The sequence below is a fragment of the Carassius auratus genome, unplaced genomic scaffold (genome assembly GCF_003368295.1).
Source record: "Carassius auratus strain Wakin unplaced genomic scaffold, ASM336829v1 scaf_tig00023751, whole genome shotgun sequence".
Classification (NCBI taxonomy): domain Eukaryota; kingdom Metazoa; phylum Chordata; class Actinopteri; order Cypriniformes; family Cyprinidae; genus Carassius; species Carassius auratus.
In genome coordinates this window covers 1857-17500 of record NW_020525296.1, presented here as the reverse complement: position 1 = coordinate 17500, position 15644 = coordinate 1857, and the positions used below count along the sequence as shown (strand labels likewise).

The 15644-nt window shown below is 42.1% G+C and overlaps 1 protein-coding gene across 1 annotated transcript in view; it reads right to left on the bottom strand.

The window, feature by feature from the left end:
• Positions 1 to 12014, bottom strand: part of plxnd1 (plexin D1) — a 60832-nt gene extending 48818 nt beyond the window's left edge. Inside the window, exons 1-2 of the mRNA XM_026250269.1 lie at positions 10509 to 12014; positions 8554 to 8730 (exon numbers count right to left, since the gene is read on the bottom strand). Coding sequence (XP_026106054.1) covers positions 8554 to 8730; positions 10509 to 11726 — 1395 coding nt within the window. The 5' untranslated portion in view covers positions 11727 to 12014. The remainder of the gene's footprint in view (positions 1 to 8553; positions 8731 to 10508) is intronic.
• Between the last annotated feature and the right edge of the window lie 3630 nt (positions 12015 to 15644).

Sequence of the window (15644 nt, the reverse complement as noted above, 5' to 3'; positions counted from 1 at the left end):
AGACTAAATCTACATGTTTCAGTTATCATACGTAAGAAATGGCCATCACAGCCAGAGTTATGAGAGGACTGAATGAAGAGTGTGTTTGTGTGTGTGTTACAGTCGGTCTGAGTTTGAGCAGACTCACTAAAGCCTGCGCTGGGGAACTGAGAAGCAATGGAGAAAGTCATGATTGGATATTACTGACTGGATATGAATAGTTACGGTCGGTTTAATAGCGTTAACGGAAAGACTTACTTAAACATGTAAACAACTCCCACACACGAGCTCACTCTGTTACCTGAAACCATGATCTGTGGGAGCTGTTGTGAGTATTCAGTTTGCTGAAAGTCAAGCTAAATCTCTGTCTGTGAGCTATATTTACAGAGCTTTGATAACTGATGATCCCAAACAATCAGAAATAGTTAGAAGTGAACTATCAAGAAGAACAGCTGAACATAAGTTCACAAAATGTCTTTAAATTGCAAGTGTTATTTTGGAATAAAAGCTAAATGTTTAAGAACTCTAACTGAGATTCATACTCACATTTGATAATGTTTTGAGTTCGTTTTGGAAGTTCGAAACAGCTCACCAAAGCAAACTTTTGGGGGAGTGTGTTTGGCTCCTTAACACCTTTGAGTTTCTATTGGTCCGTGGCTAGCAACATGAATACACAATAGCAGAGCTGCACAGATATATCCACACCTGTACGATCGCTCACAGAGATACTTTAAAGATTCAGAGAAAGCATTTAATGAAGCTTGGTGTCGACGACCAAGAGTTAAGCAAAAAGCCAAGCAGAGAAACAGCCAAGACAAGTTTTCCAAAGCCATGAAAGGAAAGAGTAAAGGTATAAGTTAGCAAGTACCAAATACGTGTTTCAAATAAATGTTACACCATACTGCTGCTGTAATTCTTTCTATAAGCACATTTAAAGGGTATACGATAAATGAAATACAATAACAAACCTTTGTTTTTATCAAAAGTAAATCATGACATCACATAAAATATAAATAGGTGTAACAATTTATCCAGTTTAATATAATAAATGAACAACTAACTCCAATATATTTTTTTCCACATCATGCTAAAGTTTTCCAGACTTTGAGACGTTCACACTTCCCATAAAGGACTGATTGTGGTTCTTTTGTATTGCAGACATTACACTTGACTCAGCTAATCATTATTCTTTTGTTTATAATATTCTGACCATTGGTGCCCATCTCACACCTAGATTAATGTCTACACGTCATCATATAATTGTTGTAGTGTTTAGGGGATACGTAAGAAATGTTTACATTAATCTACACCCCGCCTCCAGCAGCAAAACAGTATACCATTGCTCAACCTTTTCTAACTTCTTTTTTTAGCCCCCAAACGAAGAACGAGAACGAACTTTGTTTGAAGTATACTGGGGCCTTAACACACTGTGTGTGTGTGTGTGTGTGTGTGTGTGTGTGTGTGTGTGTGTGTGTCTGTGTCCTAACTAAAAGGTCAGTGGAAGTTAAAACAAAGCGTACTTTATTGTGTACAGTGCCGCTGCCTCAAGCATGAATGTAAGCACTAGTACTGTATATATGAACAGATGAACAGATGAACAGACGGACACGCAGAGGTTGAGCTCTCATTGAATTAGACTCTACTAACACAGATCCCTAAATAAGCTTATCTCACTGTCTCAAATCACATTATACACACTCCTGAAACCACCAGCAACATCATTGAACCACACACACACACACACACACACGTCCCAGTGTTTTGGCAGCGAAACAAAAAGCCTTTTCTGAGCTCTTGACACGAGACCCCCGCAGCCAGATTCATCTTATCTGTGTGACTGAAACACTCTGAAAGAGCTGGATCTGGGCGACTGACACACCTTCCTGGAATCTGGCCCTCATTACAGCTCTTTGTTCAGACGTTTGAGGCTCGCAGATGTGTGCACATGAATGATCTTCAGCCAGTGTGAGTAACTGTGTGGCTCATGTTTCTCCTACAGCTCAATTCAGCAGTCATAAACACTCAATAATGCTTTCATGACAACACTCAGAAGCAGAACGGTAGAGGACAGGACTGGAGCAGCAGACTAGGGCTGATATAATGGCAATATAACACTTACATTCATACGTTTAACAGATACTTTTATCTGAAGCGACAAATAAGATTCAAACAACTGATGAATATACACAAACACATTTACTTAAAGTTCAAGTGTGCACAATCCATTGATTTTAGAACTGACTCTAGAAAGATGATTTCTGGTGACTAGCCCATGTTTAGATATTTTCTATAATTAGGTATCTTCTAATACAAGTGCACTTTGCAGCACAGAAGCAGTCTTCAGTAGCACAGGGATATTTGGAGCAATAGACAACAAAACATTGTATGAGTCACAATTATACATTTCTCTTTTATGACAAAAATCATTAGGATATTAAGTAAAGATCATGTTCCATGAAGATATTTTGTAAAATTCCTACCGTCAATATATCAAAGCGTATTATTTGATTAGTAATACGCATTGTTAAAAACTTTATTTGGACAACTTTAAAGGTCCCGTTCTTCATGATTCCATGTTTTAAACTTTAGTTAGAGTGTAATGTTGTTGTTAGAGAATGAATAATATCTGTAAAATTCTAAAGCTCAAAGTTCAATGCCAAGCGAGATATTTTATTTAACAGAATTCGCCTACATAGAACGACCCAAAGGAATTCACAAACAGGGGGCGTGGTCTTGTTGCGCTCCGACGGAGAAGAGGAAGAGCTGCGTTTGTGTTCAACATGTCGTTGAAACGCTGTTATTTTCATCTCGGAGTCCAATCATCTTTGTTTGGGCTTCCCAGGGACGCTGTACTTGGAGATTAACCCCTTACCATTCACCCCCCTTTTTTGGCATGGAGACAGAAATGACATACCCAAAATAAAAAGGTTTCTGCTCATGATTCTTTCTGTCTAGATACATAATCAACCTTTGTTCACAAAGCTGACACTTTAAAGTTTACTGTTCAGGAATCAGAATCACTCAGACTGTTATGATAATAGAGATATATAAGCTCAAACATAAAAACAAAAATAAAAATATAAAAAATGAGTTTAGAAATACAGTGTAGCTAAAGCCACAAGTCTTTCAAAACTTCATTAAAAATGTCATAATCTAATCTGTAAAACTGTGAATTGTATGAAATGTGATGTGTGTTTTTAGAGAAGGCTAATCAAATTGACTTATGGCCCTTGTCATCTCTGTAAGATCTCAATGTAAACTCTTCTGTGTATTTTGTGTGTGTGTTGGCTTTGAAAACTCCCCGTTTCATGATTATATTGTTCTCACCAAATGAGTCTTTCGAACCTCCGCCAGGTATGAAACATTATCCGCATTATTCTTTTATCATTATTCTTTTGCTTTTATTACACCTTTATCATTTACATTTACATTTATTCATTAAGCAGATGCTTTTATCCAAAGCGACTTACAGATGAAGACAGTGGAAGCAATCAAAAACAACAAAAAGAGCAATGATATATAAGTGCTATAACAAGTCTCAGTTAGGTTAACACAGTACACGTAGCATGGGTTTTAAATAATATAATAAATAAAAAGAAAACAGATAGAATAAAAAATAAAAGAATAGAGCAAGCTAGTTAGAGGTCTTTACACACACACACACACACATACATATACAATTGCATAATAAATGAAAAGAAAACAGAATACAAAAAGATTAGAAAGGTAGTTAGATTTTTTAAAGAATAGAATTAGAATAGTGAGTGTTAAAGTTAGAGGATCAAATATAGATGGAAGAGATGTGTTTCAACTGATTCTTGAAGATGGCTAAGGACTCAGCTGCCTGGATTGAGTTGGGGAGGTCATTCCACCAGGAGGAACGTTTAATTTAAAAGTCCGTAAAAGTGACTTTGTGCTTCTTCGAGATGCACAATCAAGCAACGTTCACTTGCAGAACGCAAGCTTCTAGAGGCACATAAGTCTGAAGCAATGAATGTAGGTAAATGGGTGCAGAGCCAGTGGTAGTTTTGTAGGCAAACATCAATGCCTTGAATTTTATGCGAGCAGCTATTGGAAGCCAGTGCAAATTGATAAACAGAGGTGTGACGTGTATTCTTTTTGGCTCATTAAAAAGTAATCTTGCTGCCGCATTCTGAATTAATTGTAAAGGTTTGATAGAACTGGCTGGAAGACCTGCCAAGAGAGCATTGCAATAGTCCAGCCACAGAACAAGAGCTTGAACAAGGAGTTGTGCAGCATGTTCCAAAAGAAAAGGGCTTGATCTTCTTGATGTTGAATAAAGCAAATCTGCAGGATTGGACAGTTTTAGTAATGTGGTCTGAGAAAGTCAGCTGATCATCAATCATAACTCCAAGGTTTCAGGCTGTTTTTGAATGAGTTATGGTTGATGTGCCTAACTTGATGGTGAAATTGTGATGAAATGATGGGTTTGCTGGAATCACAAGCAGTTCTGTCTTGGCAAGGTTGAGTTGAAGGTGATGGTCCATCAACCAGGAAGAAATGTATGTTAGACAAGCTGAGATGCGAATAGCTACCGTCGGATCATCAGGATGGAATGAGAGGTAGAGTTGAGTGTCATCAGCATAGCAGTGGTATGAACAGCCATGTTTCTGAATGACAGAATCTAATGATGCCATGTAGACAGAGAAGATAAGTGGTCCAAGAACTGAGCCCTGAGGCACCCCAGTAGTTAGATGTTGAGACTTGGACACCTCCCCTCTCCAAGATACTTTGAAGGACCTCTCTGATAGGTAAGACTCAAACCATTGAAGTGTGGTTCCTGAGATGCCCTTTGCCAGTAGGGTTGATAGGAGGATCTGGTGGTTAACCGTGTCAAAAGCAGCGGACAGATCAAGCAGGATATGTACTGAAGATTTGGATTATGCTCTTGCCAGTCTTAGAGCTTCAACAACTTCAGTTGAATGTCCACTTCTGAAGCCAGATTATCAGCCTTTCTTGTGGAATTTCAATGTTTACAAAGCAACAAAGCAGCGATCTCACTTCAGTCTCTATTTGCATTTAGCCCTTATTTATCAAAAGTCTTACTATAAAAATACAACAAAACATTTTCTTACGACCTTACGTGAATTATTGTGACAGAAAATGCATTATGAAGGAGAAATGCACCTGCTATTAGTAGCATTAGAGCTAACGTTAGCATCAAGCTACATCAGACAATTTATTAAATTATTAGTACACTTTTACTCAAAACTCACTTTAAATCCCGATCGAGTGTTTGTAATAATAACATAAAAATACTTTTGCGATCACGGGTGGAATTTGGTCGTTTACTATTGTAAAAATATGCTAATTGTAGCCTTTTTCATCGCTGCACAAGTTAGCATTTTCGATGTATATTTTTATTTATTTTATTTTTTATGCCCCAGATCTCAAGAAAAGGTTTTTCTATCGTAATCGCGGGTTTATTATTTGGATATTTCGTGTGTACAGAGGTGTTTCAGTTTTGTTGTGAGCAGATATGAACCAGGAAGTTTTCTCGAACCATGTGACACGATCTGATGCTGTCCGGTTTTGGGCAGGCGGCAAGGAACTCGACCGGAAGTTGAAGTCGGGTGGGGGCTGCCATCTTGTAGCAGAACTTCACTTGCGTTAGCATTCCCATTGACTCCCATTCATTTTGGCGTCACTTTGACAGCGAATAACTTTACATCTGAGGTGTTTAAAGACTCTGTTTATCCATTATTTATTTCTAAAGATACACGACAATGTATAAAGGGCTCCATTACCTTCTATGTTACATTATGGCCCCGTATAAACAGTTTTTGTAAAAAATAGGCTAAAGATTGCGTCATAACCACTCGGCTCTCTGTCGCATTACCGTACAGACAGGAGGAGAAGCTCGCATGCAATTAACTTAATATGGCGTACTGGCGTTACATTTTAAAATACTATACAAAATAATTAATCAGAATACTTACTCCTGCTCACTCACGCCAAAGAACTCCCCGCACAAGCTCGCCGTCTCTGCAAGATTAACGATGGCAGTTTGTACGCACAGCTACTAGAAGATTTACATCTGCCAGACAGGTTGCTGACGTCGTCAAGCTTCGTTTGAGTCTGCGCGTCAGAAACGGAAGTGCTAAAAAACTAAAAATGGGCTAAAAATGGGCTTCACTTGTCTCAATTGAGTTCCAATGGGGTCGCTGTGTCCATTTCTTTTACTGTCTATGGTTTTGGGACTGTCAGATTGACAAGCCGAAGGTCCAAACAAACAGAGACGGCACTGGGAGAGGCTATTTATCATCAGATCGTGTAAATCAGTGGAAAATGAATAGAAATGACAATTCTGTCTGAAGAAATATGAAGTAAACATCAGTAAATATATCCATATATCTCCACAGATATGCATCTTTGGTCTATAAATCCTTATTGACGCTGTTCAGTGAGTCTATGTGAACACAAATAAACCGCTGCAGACTTGACTGAATATGAGTGAGTGGTGAATTTCTATTCGAAATTTGGCATAATACGGATTTATTATTTTGCACTCCTGACATAAATTACTAAATAACTGTCACTGCAACAATGTTTTATCAAAATATTGGTCAAATATCAAAGCTTGATTCTTTAAACTTTCAATTGATGCACAGTTTGTCCAGATCAAGTAAGAGAGTGATGTTTAACGTGCTGTGAAAGTGAAACAATAATAAACTGGGGCCGGCGGCGATGTTTGCAAGTAAAGGGGTTTTAATGGTTACAATTTATGTTTAACTCGGTTCCTGAAAATTATAATCTACATGTAAAACTATGTGCAGCACATTTTGCTGAGGACAGCTTCCTCAATCTCAATCAGTTTAATGCTGGATTCACACAAAGATTATTCTTTAAAGATGGAGCAGTTCCCTCTTTGTCTGGAGAAGGTGTTTTTTATGGACCACAACCGGTAAGTGTATTTTATTATTTAAGTTGGTGCATTTAATAGTTTCTGTAACTTATTACACAAAGGGCAACGCTGTTTAGCTTTGTTAATTAGATGTAAGGGATGTGCAAAAAAACTAATGTGATTTGCATGCGCAGCTCGTCAGTAAAAACGCTCCTGTTAATATAAATACATCTCCAGCTCGTGCGTTCTAGCCCAATCACGTTTGCAGGAGGGCAGTGTGCGCTCAGCTGCTGTCGAATCACAACACAGGAACCGCTGGCCCAATCAGAACTCGTTACGTTTTTCTGAAGGAGGGACTTCATAGAATAAGGAAGTCATCAGCCCGTTTTTATGACAGTGAAAACAGCGGTATACAGATAGGTGAATTGTGTGAAAAATACTGTGTTTTTTTAAACGTGGAACATGAACACGTGTTATACTGCACACTGTAATCAAAGCTTCAAAAAGCGCGAAAAACGGGACATTTAAAGATGATTTTCTCAATATTTAGATTTTCTTTGCTCTCTCAGATTCCAGATTTTCAAATAGTTGTATTGAAGAAAAATATAGTCCTATCCTAACAAACCATACATCAATGGAGAGATGATTTATCCAGATGATGCATATGGACCCTCATGACTAGTTTGGTACTCCAGGGTCACATATGGAACTAAATAACTACTGTATAGCACAGTGTTTACGTATTTACACGTCCAGAAACCCGTAGTGAAGCCACAGCTGATTTACTACAGGAACTACCTGGACCTAGAGCACTGAACAACACACCTGAAAAGAACAAAACCTGAGCGCTTCATGAGAGGACACCAGTCCCTGCTGTGGGAAAGAGACTCGTGATAACAGAGCTCATCTCCTACAGCTGGAAGCCCTTTACAACCAGCCCTCTGTGTACAGAAGCACAGCACACACACACACAGAGAGAGAGAGACAAAAGAAGACAGACAGCAGCAGGACATGTGGCCTGGACCACCACAGGGTTTGTGTACAGGGCAAACACACTTAAGAGAATGTGATCAAATATTTGAAGCGCTGTGTTTCTATGGTTTACTGATTCTGGTTTGGTATATATTAGGAATGCATCAGTATGGTAGACTAGTTGACTAATCATCATTCAAGCAAGCAGCTATCTGGCAAGTTAACTCTGTTTTTATTCAGGTATTTGTGTTAGCTTTAGCATCTGTTCAGGGTGAGTGTATTAGCACCGTCTGTTGGGATCTCATACAGCAATAGTTCCTCCAGCAGTCTGTTACTCACACAAGATCACAGCAGTTAGCAAACCACAAGCACACAATCCAATCCCACTGGACAAAATCAAGCCATTTCACTCAGATATCCATCACAAGATTATCACAGCTTCTGTTTCATGTCTACTTCAGCAAGCAGATCTAGATCTCAGAGTGTTCCTGACAGCCTCAGTCACTCTTACTGCTGTTCATCTGCAGGTCTCCGTCTAGTTTTGTGAAAACTGACAGCTATTTATTGTGGTTGAACAGACTTTCCATCAGCAGTGTGTTCCTGTACAGCTGAGCCTGACACATGATGTGTTTCTGTTTTAAACGGAGGACACTTGTTGTTTTCAGAAGTGCTTTGGCTTGACTCTTGACTTAGAAATCTTTTATCACAGTCTTGTGTTCACACATGTGTGCACTAACCTTTCGCAGTCGGCCCCTGCTGGTCCCCAGGAACACCACGGTGCGGTTGTGGACATTGTCCACAGCAATAGAGCTGAGGCCCGGGGCCTCGTAGATGGGTGGGGCCCTCAGGGGCCTCCTCAGGGCCAGCGGGTGCTGCAGGTGAGCGGCTCCACAGTTCAGCTGCTCCTCCTGAAGCTGGAACACACAACACATGGAGGTGAGGGACATCAACTGATACTCTCATGTCATGTCTCATGTCTTTATGATGCTTGTACCCATCTAGTTTGTCATGCAAAATGAAAAGTGTGAGTGTCTTAGACAGTAACAGCGCTGCCTGAAGCATAGAAGCACAGGACGGGTCAGGGGTCACTCAGATCCATAACCCTAAAGATGAACAACAGCGGTGCTGAGCGATTAGCCTGAGAATGATCTGAACCGATGAAGAATGCAGCTGTCTGTAACCTCTAACACGCTGATGAAGCTATTGTTGGACTGGACGGGTTTGTCATTAAAGCACGTGTGTTTTAGGCGAGAGGTTCATGGCAGGGTGACGGGAGAGAAAGAATTCAGCGGAGGAGTTTCTCACGAGTTTCTTTCTCCCCGAGCTCCTTGACCTCCTGCGCTCCTGTAGTCTCTCAGACACACAGCACAGCAGTCACGCCGCTAATAACACCCCAGCACGGAGAGCAGGGCTCCAGGACGCCCCGCTCTGGCCTTATGGGAAAGACTACACCAGAACAAAGACAACAGCACAAAAGCGCCTCTAAATAAACAGCAGACGTGCATGTGCTTCTTATAAAACGTTCCCATAATAAAAACAGCATGTTTTGAGAAACGAGCTGCTCTGGAATCTGCTGTAAATGACACAGGTTTATCATATAACAAGGACTTCACCTCTGATGTGCATGTACAGTATGACCGGCCATACACTGAAAACAAGCTGGATTACACTGATCTCAAACACACTTGAGTTCACAGTATACAATCATTCACTCACAGAACACATGAAGACATTCAGTAGATGCTAAAGCACCAGGACAGAGAAGCTTCGGGCTCTGCTCCACACATCATCCACTTCAGAAACCACTGAAGAGTACATCAGTGTCACAGCACACTACAGACCTGGAGCTCTTACTGATCATCATGAACCTGTTAAACACCGTGAACATAAGAGGAAGAGCTTCTGGACGTGTGAGATGAAGCACTAATGAAAGCTTCTAAGCTTGTTACGATATCATCCTACATGTAAAGTAATTGAGTTTTATTTGATAAATGAGTACAATATTTTAAAGGTAACAGAAAAATACTGGCTGCTATTTAAATGTGAGTATGATTTTGTAGAATTAGGTTTATAACCCAGACAAAAATGACCAGAAAACTCCACACACGAGTCTGCGCGCGAGCCCGGTCTCATGAAAGTGTGTATCAATAGCACAGATCACTATTTTGATTATTATCTGTCGTGCTATTTATCCGCAGAAACTGACTTTGGCGTGCATACTGCGTGCATATGATAAGAGGTGCACCTCACACCCCTAAACCTAAATAACACGCCACTGAAACGCACATTCATGAGATTGGGTCATAACTTGATCATATCGATTGTGAGAGGTAGATTAAACACGTGATGTCCCTGAGGGCCTTTGGGGCAGTTATTAAGTTTCGCAACTTTTTGACTGAGCCTTGATATTGAAAAGCCATTCAGTCATGACATTTACGTTCAAATCCTTATTTAATGAAGGTTTTGTTTATGTACTAGAGTCCCCTTTTTAGTATTTTTATTTTTACATTTTAAAGTGGTCCTCTACGATTAATGTTTAAAAGCGCAAATATTCCAAGTAGACAGTACTCGTTATTGTGCTCATCGGTTGATGTGCATTCAAGTAAAACGATGGTTTGAGCGTGTTTTCCGAGCAGACGCAGTGCTCAGGTGTCAGGACTGAGTCACCGGGGTTACCGGAGCGCGCTCTCACCATGATGGGCCCCTTGCTCTCGCACTCGGCCCCGGAGCCCTGGATGACGCTGTCCAGCACATGCACGTTGCTGTTGCGCCCGCTGGAGCAGTTGCTGCGACCGTAGCGGATCCTCTCCTCCACCTCCAGCACGCGGAAGGCGCACACAGCCGTCTGACCGCCCGTCCGCGCGAACACCCCGAACAGATGTGGCTCCGGGCCCGCCGCGCCGCTGATGTCCCCGGGGCAGATGGAGAGCAGGCGGTTGTAGATGTTCTCGTTGGAGCCGCACTGAAGCCCCATCTGGATGTAGGACTCGGTGAGTTTGCGGCTCTCCGCGGACCTGCGCGGCGCGTCCGTGTCCAGACAGATGCGCGCCAGGATGCTGTTGGGCTGGCTCTCCTTCACTCCCGCGTTCGCGTCGTTGTTGATGGCGATGTATGAGTAGCTGTGGTGCACGAATGCGCGCACGAAGCTGAGCTTGTTCTTCTGCTTGACCTCCTGCTTGATCTTGAACACGTTGTCCTCGGACGGGTTGATGTCGTAGGTGAAGAGCCGGCCGAGGTTCGCGGTGTCCAGCGAGCGGATGGCGATCTCGGGCGTGTTCTCGAAGCGCAGGTCCTCTTTGCTGTGGTTCTTGGGGAAATACTCGCTCCCCATGCCCGTGAAGGTCGCTGCCACCAGCAGCCGCGGCGCGCCGCCGTGACTCCGGAAGATCAGCCCCACGGTGCTCGCGTTCTCGTGGTTGGCCGCGATGTTGAGCATGCTCGGGAACACGGTGGTGCCGTTCTGCGGGAACCTGACGGCCAGCAGCGACGCGTTGTCCATGGCGCGCAGCTCGCAGAAGCCCTGGAACACTGACCCGCAGGCCAGCAGCACGCCCTGCTCGCGGTCCAGCACCAGCAGCTTGTTGTGGTTGTCGGTGAGCGTCTTCTGGTGCTCGCACATCGCCTGAGGCAGCTGCGGCGCGTGGCACAGCGGGTTGTCCAGCACCGGTCCCGTGTGCGTCTCCACCTCCCTGGAGAGCGTGGCGTTCAGCTGGTACAGGCTGTTGACCGCGGCCAGGTAAACGCGACGCGACACCGCGTCCACCACGAAGTTATTGGTGCGGCTGGGAGACGCGAACGCCTGTTGGATCTGGAGCGCGCCGGCCGTGCGCGCGTGGAGAGCCGTCAGAAACACGGCGAGAGCCGCCGCTAAGAGCCGCAGAGAGCGTCTGTCCGCTGGAGAAGGAGGCATTTTTCCTTCTGGCTGGCTTCCGCGGGTTCTGGACGGAGAGGCGCATTGAGCCAGCGGAAAAGAGCGCAGCTATCCGGGAGGAAAGACCGTTTCCTGCCGAATGACGTGACGAGCAGCCTCCGCTTCCTTCTGGAGAGACCCGCTGCCTCGCCGTGTAACGTGTGTTAATCCGCGGAGAAAACAAGAAGTTTTCAAAGATTAGGTACTTTACTGCTACTCGAGAGGATTCCCCACGACACGCCCGCGTTCAGCAGAGCTCGAGCCCGAACCCTCGTGTGTGTGTGTGTGTGTGTGTGTGTGTGTGTGTGTGTGTGTGTGCACGGGGCGGGACGCTCTCGGGGCGAGGGGGTGTCTGGGGCCTCTCTACATAACTGAGTCAGAAAAGTGTCGAAACAGCATGACACACGGTAAAAGAGACAACTAAAAGGAAAGAATAATGTTACTGTTTCCTTATGTAAGAACAGCACACGATAGCGATCTGTTGATGAGCACCAACAACACAAGATCTGAACTGAATAACAAGAATCATCCACTAGATGACACTAGGATCATTGTGTTCGGGCTTCACTGTCACCTTCAGAAGAGTGCACACTTCACTAAACACTGCAGTCACACACAAGAGATGAACACAGAAATCACAGCTGCTTCTGATTTGATTGTGTGTGTGTGTGTGTGTGTGTGTGCGTGTGGCAGAACCTGATTTTCCCAAGTGAGACATGTTCCTGGGACAACATCATTGTTGACCCTGGAACAACATTGTGATTAACCAATCAGATTTGAAGAACCAGTTTATAGATTTTGTGAAGTTTACGCTTAAAATCAGTGTTTGGTGCTTGTACATCAGTGTCATTCATCTATCATTTCCTCTGATTTTAGGGATTACTCATGGTTAAGGTTAGGTTTAGGTGTAGGGATATGGTCAAGAATATATTTTTGGAGAAAAATGTTGTTCCAGAGTCAACAAAATATGTTGACCTAGGAACACATCGAACTTGGCAAAATCAGGACGTGCGTGTGTGTGAGAGATTGTGTGTGTGTGTGTGTGTGTGTGAGAGAGAGAGAGACAGAGTGTGTGTGTGTGTATGTGTATGTGTGAGAGAGAGAGAGAGAGAGAGAGAGAGAGTGTGTGTGTGTGTGTGTATCATATCAGGACACAACTCTGTATAATGACATGGGTATGACACAGGTATTACAAGGAGAGGGTGACTTATGAGGACATAACCCATGTCCCCATTTTTCAAAACACTTATAAATCATACAGAATTAGTTTTTTTGAGAAAGTAAAAATGCACAAAGTTTCCTGTGAGGGTTAGGGTTAGGTGTAGGGTTGGTGAAGGGACATAGAATATACAGTTTCTACAGTATAAAAACCATTACACCTATGGGATGAACACACTTTACACAAAAACAAACGTGTGCGTCCGTGTGTGAGAGAGAGAGAGTGTGTGTGTGTGTGTGTGAGAGAGAGAGAGAGAGAGAGTGTGTGTGTGAGTGTGTGTGTGTGTGTATGTGTGCAGGTTTGAATAAACTGCAAGGTCAAGTATGTCCTCAGTAATATAGTGAAAGCTGTTGAACACTCACTGGTGAACTGGAAGTGTCTCGTGATTGGTCAGATCAGGTTTTCTATTGACATCTGATGCTTTACACTGGGCTGATGTTTGAGTCAGGAGATATAAAATATGATTATCCTGATCTAAAATATGAATGGGATGAGTGTACTAACACAGTCAAACCAGCGTGTGTGTGTATCAGATCCTCTGGGGTTATCTGATTCTAAAAGCTTCTCCTGTTTTAACATCTTCAGGAAGAGCTTCAGAGTCTGGTAGTGTTGTAAGCAGAGCGTAGCCGTCTGTGTGAGTGAGTTACTGAACTTTCACCTGCTCCTCATGATCCTTTATCTTCCAGCATTAGTCACGCAGAGCTGTCAGACACAGAGTGTGTGTGCTCTCATGAAGAACTGAGGACCAAAACACTCCGTTCTCCCATATGGGGCTCTGCTTTCTAATCAGTCCTCATTATTTGATGTACAATTATTCAAGTTTTTTTTTTTTGAGGAGCAGTGAACTGACATGACTTCTACATGAATAGTCCTTTGTGATTTAGAACAGATTGGGATCTTTTCATGATTATTGCCCTCACAAACTACATTTTAAAGTTGATCATAGTTATATATTTGGGGTTGAATCATCACTATTATGACGTTTTAGAAAACAGGCTCTATTTTGTGTCTAAAAATGAGTACGTCTTGCTGAAGTTAGTTCTTCTTTTCTTTGTTGTCCAGGAAATGAGTCTGAAGAGAGGGAGAGCCGGTCAGAGAAGTCCAGAGCTGTAGAGGAAGAGAGAAACAATGTGAGAGAGCCCAGCTCGTCCTCTTTCCTCCGGCGAGCAGCTGCTTCCGCTCGATTACACTCCTGCTGTCCAGCTCTCACCAAACACCAACACAAGCCACAGCGAGACCGTTATTACCTTTAAGACTGGGACACTGCATGTGTGGTGTTAAATCATAACAGTAGAAGAAGATACAGCAATAAAACTAGAGTTTAAACTGATATAGAACTGCGTGTGTGTGTGTGTGTGTGTGTGTGATCTAACATCACCGTCTGCTGGTCTTCTGAGGTACAGCACATCACATCAGACCAGACCTCATCAATCCTGTGGATTCTCATCACTAGAGGCGGTTTTTCACAAAGTTACCACAAGATCAAATCAAGATGCTTTTATTGTAACTGTGGACTGTGTTTATGAGAGTGTATAGAATTATTCCTGATGAAGCTGCTGATGTAGAAAACAGATTTGACAGTATAGGATCTCATTTTCAGCAGTATTTTAAAGCTTGTTGTTATATACAGTATGACATGAGAACAGTAGGGCTTGTTACTTTATACAGAAATAACTATATTTTCAGAATGACATGAATTTTTTCTCAAAATAGTCAGTCCGGTAAAACACCCCTTAGGTACAGATGTCCTTTTTGTTAAAGATTTAATAACATGAAAACTCATACTGTGTTTTCATACTGTGTTTATTATTTATGTCATTGTCACTAAAACAATGATACATTTTCTTTTTTACCCACTATAACTTTGTACTTTGTTCAGATCGCCTACTGTATACCATAGAGACAGTGGAAGCTGATTTGTGTTTAGTTATTGTCCATCATGTTAAATTAAGATTGGTACTGTTCTTAAAATAACTTTGTGCCATAGTATATTTAAAAACAATATATAATGTGAAGCATTAGTTACTTACATCCTAAACTGTCTTTTAGTCCAGGTAAATCACGGAAAGCTGTCAAACGGTCATCAATTATTTTAGGTCAGTCTAGGGCTTATTTAGGGTCATGTAGGGCAAAGGCAATGCTTTCCATCAAACTACTCTGCGTGTATGTGTTTGGGTCAAATGCCTGTAAGAGGAAATGGTACATATTAAAAGTATTTTAACAGGGGTGTCTGTGTTATTATAATTAAGTGTTACATTCAAATATTATTTTAGGGCACGTGTAATTACTCAGTTTTATAGGTTTTATCTCATTTCAAAGATTTTTTTATTTTTTTGTTAATAAAATGAAGTAAAAATGTCATCAGCCGCCTGACCATGGCTTCTGTGTCAATCAGCATCAGTCACAGTCTGCAGATCTGTGTTATCATCACTGCATTCAGCAGATCTAATGGGTGGTGAAGTGTTAAGAGCTGTGATCATTGCTCAGGGAATCACACTGCAAATCTTCATCTTCATGTGTTAATACTTTTCCAAGCTGATTTGACTATTTTTGTTTTCTAGGAAAAATAATGAAGCATTAAGATGAGCAAAACTGTTCAACTTGTTTGTTGTTTATTTATCTTTACTATTCAAGCAGGCAAAGTGTTACGCAGGGGTAATCACAAGAAGTTAGATCCATTTGCAAGCTTTTATAAGAAA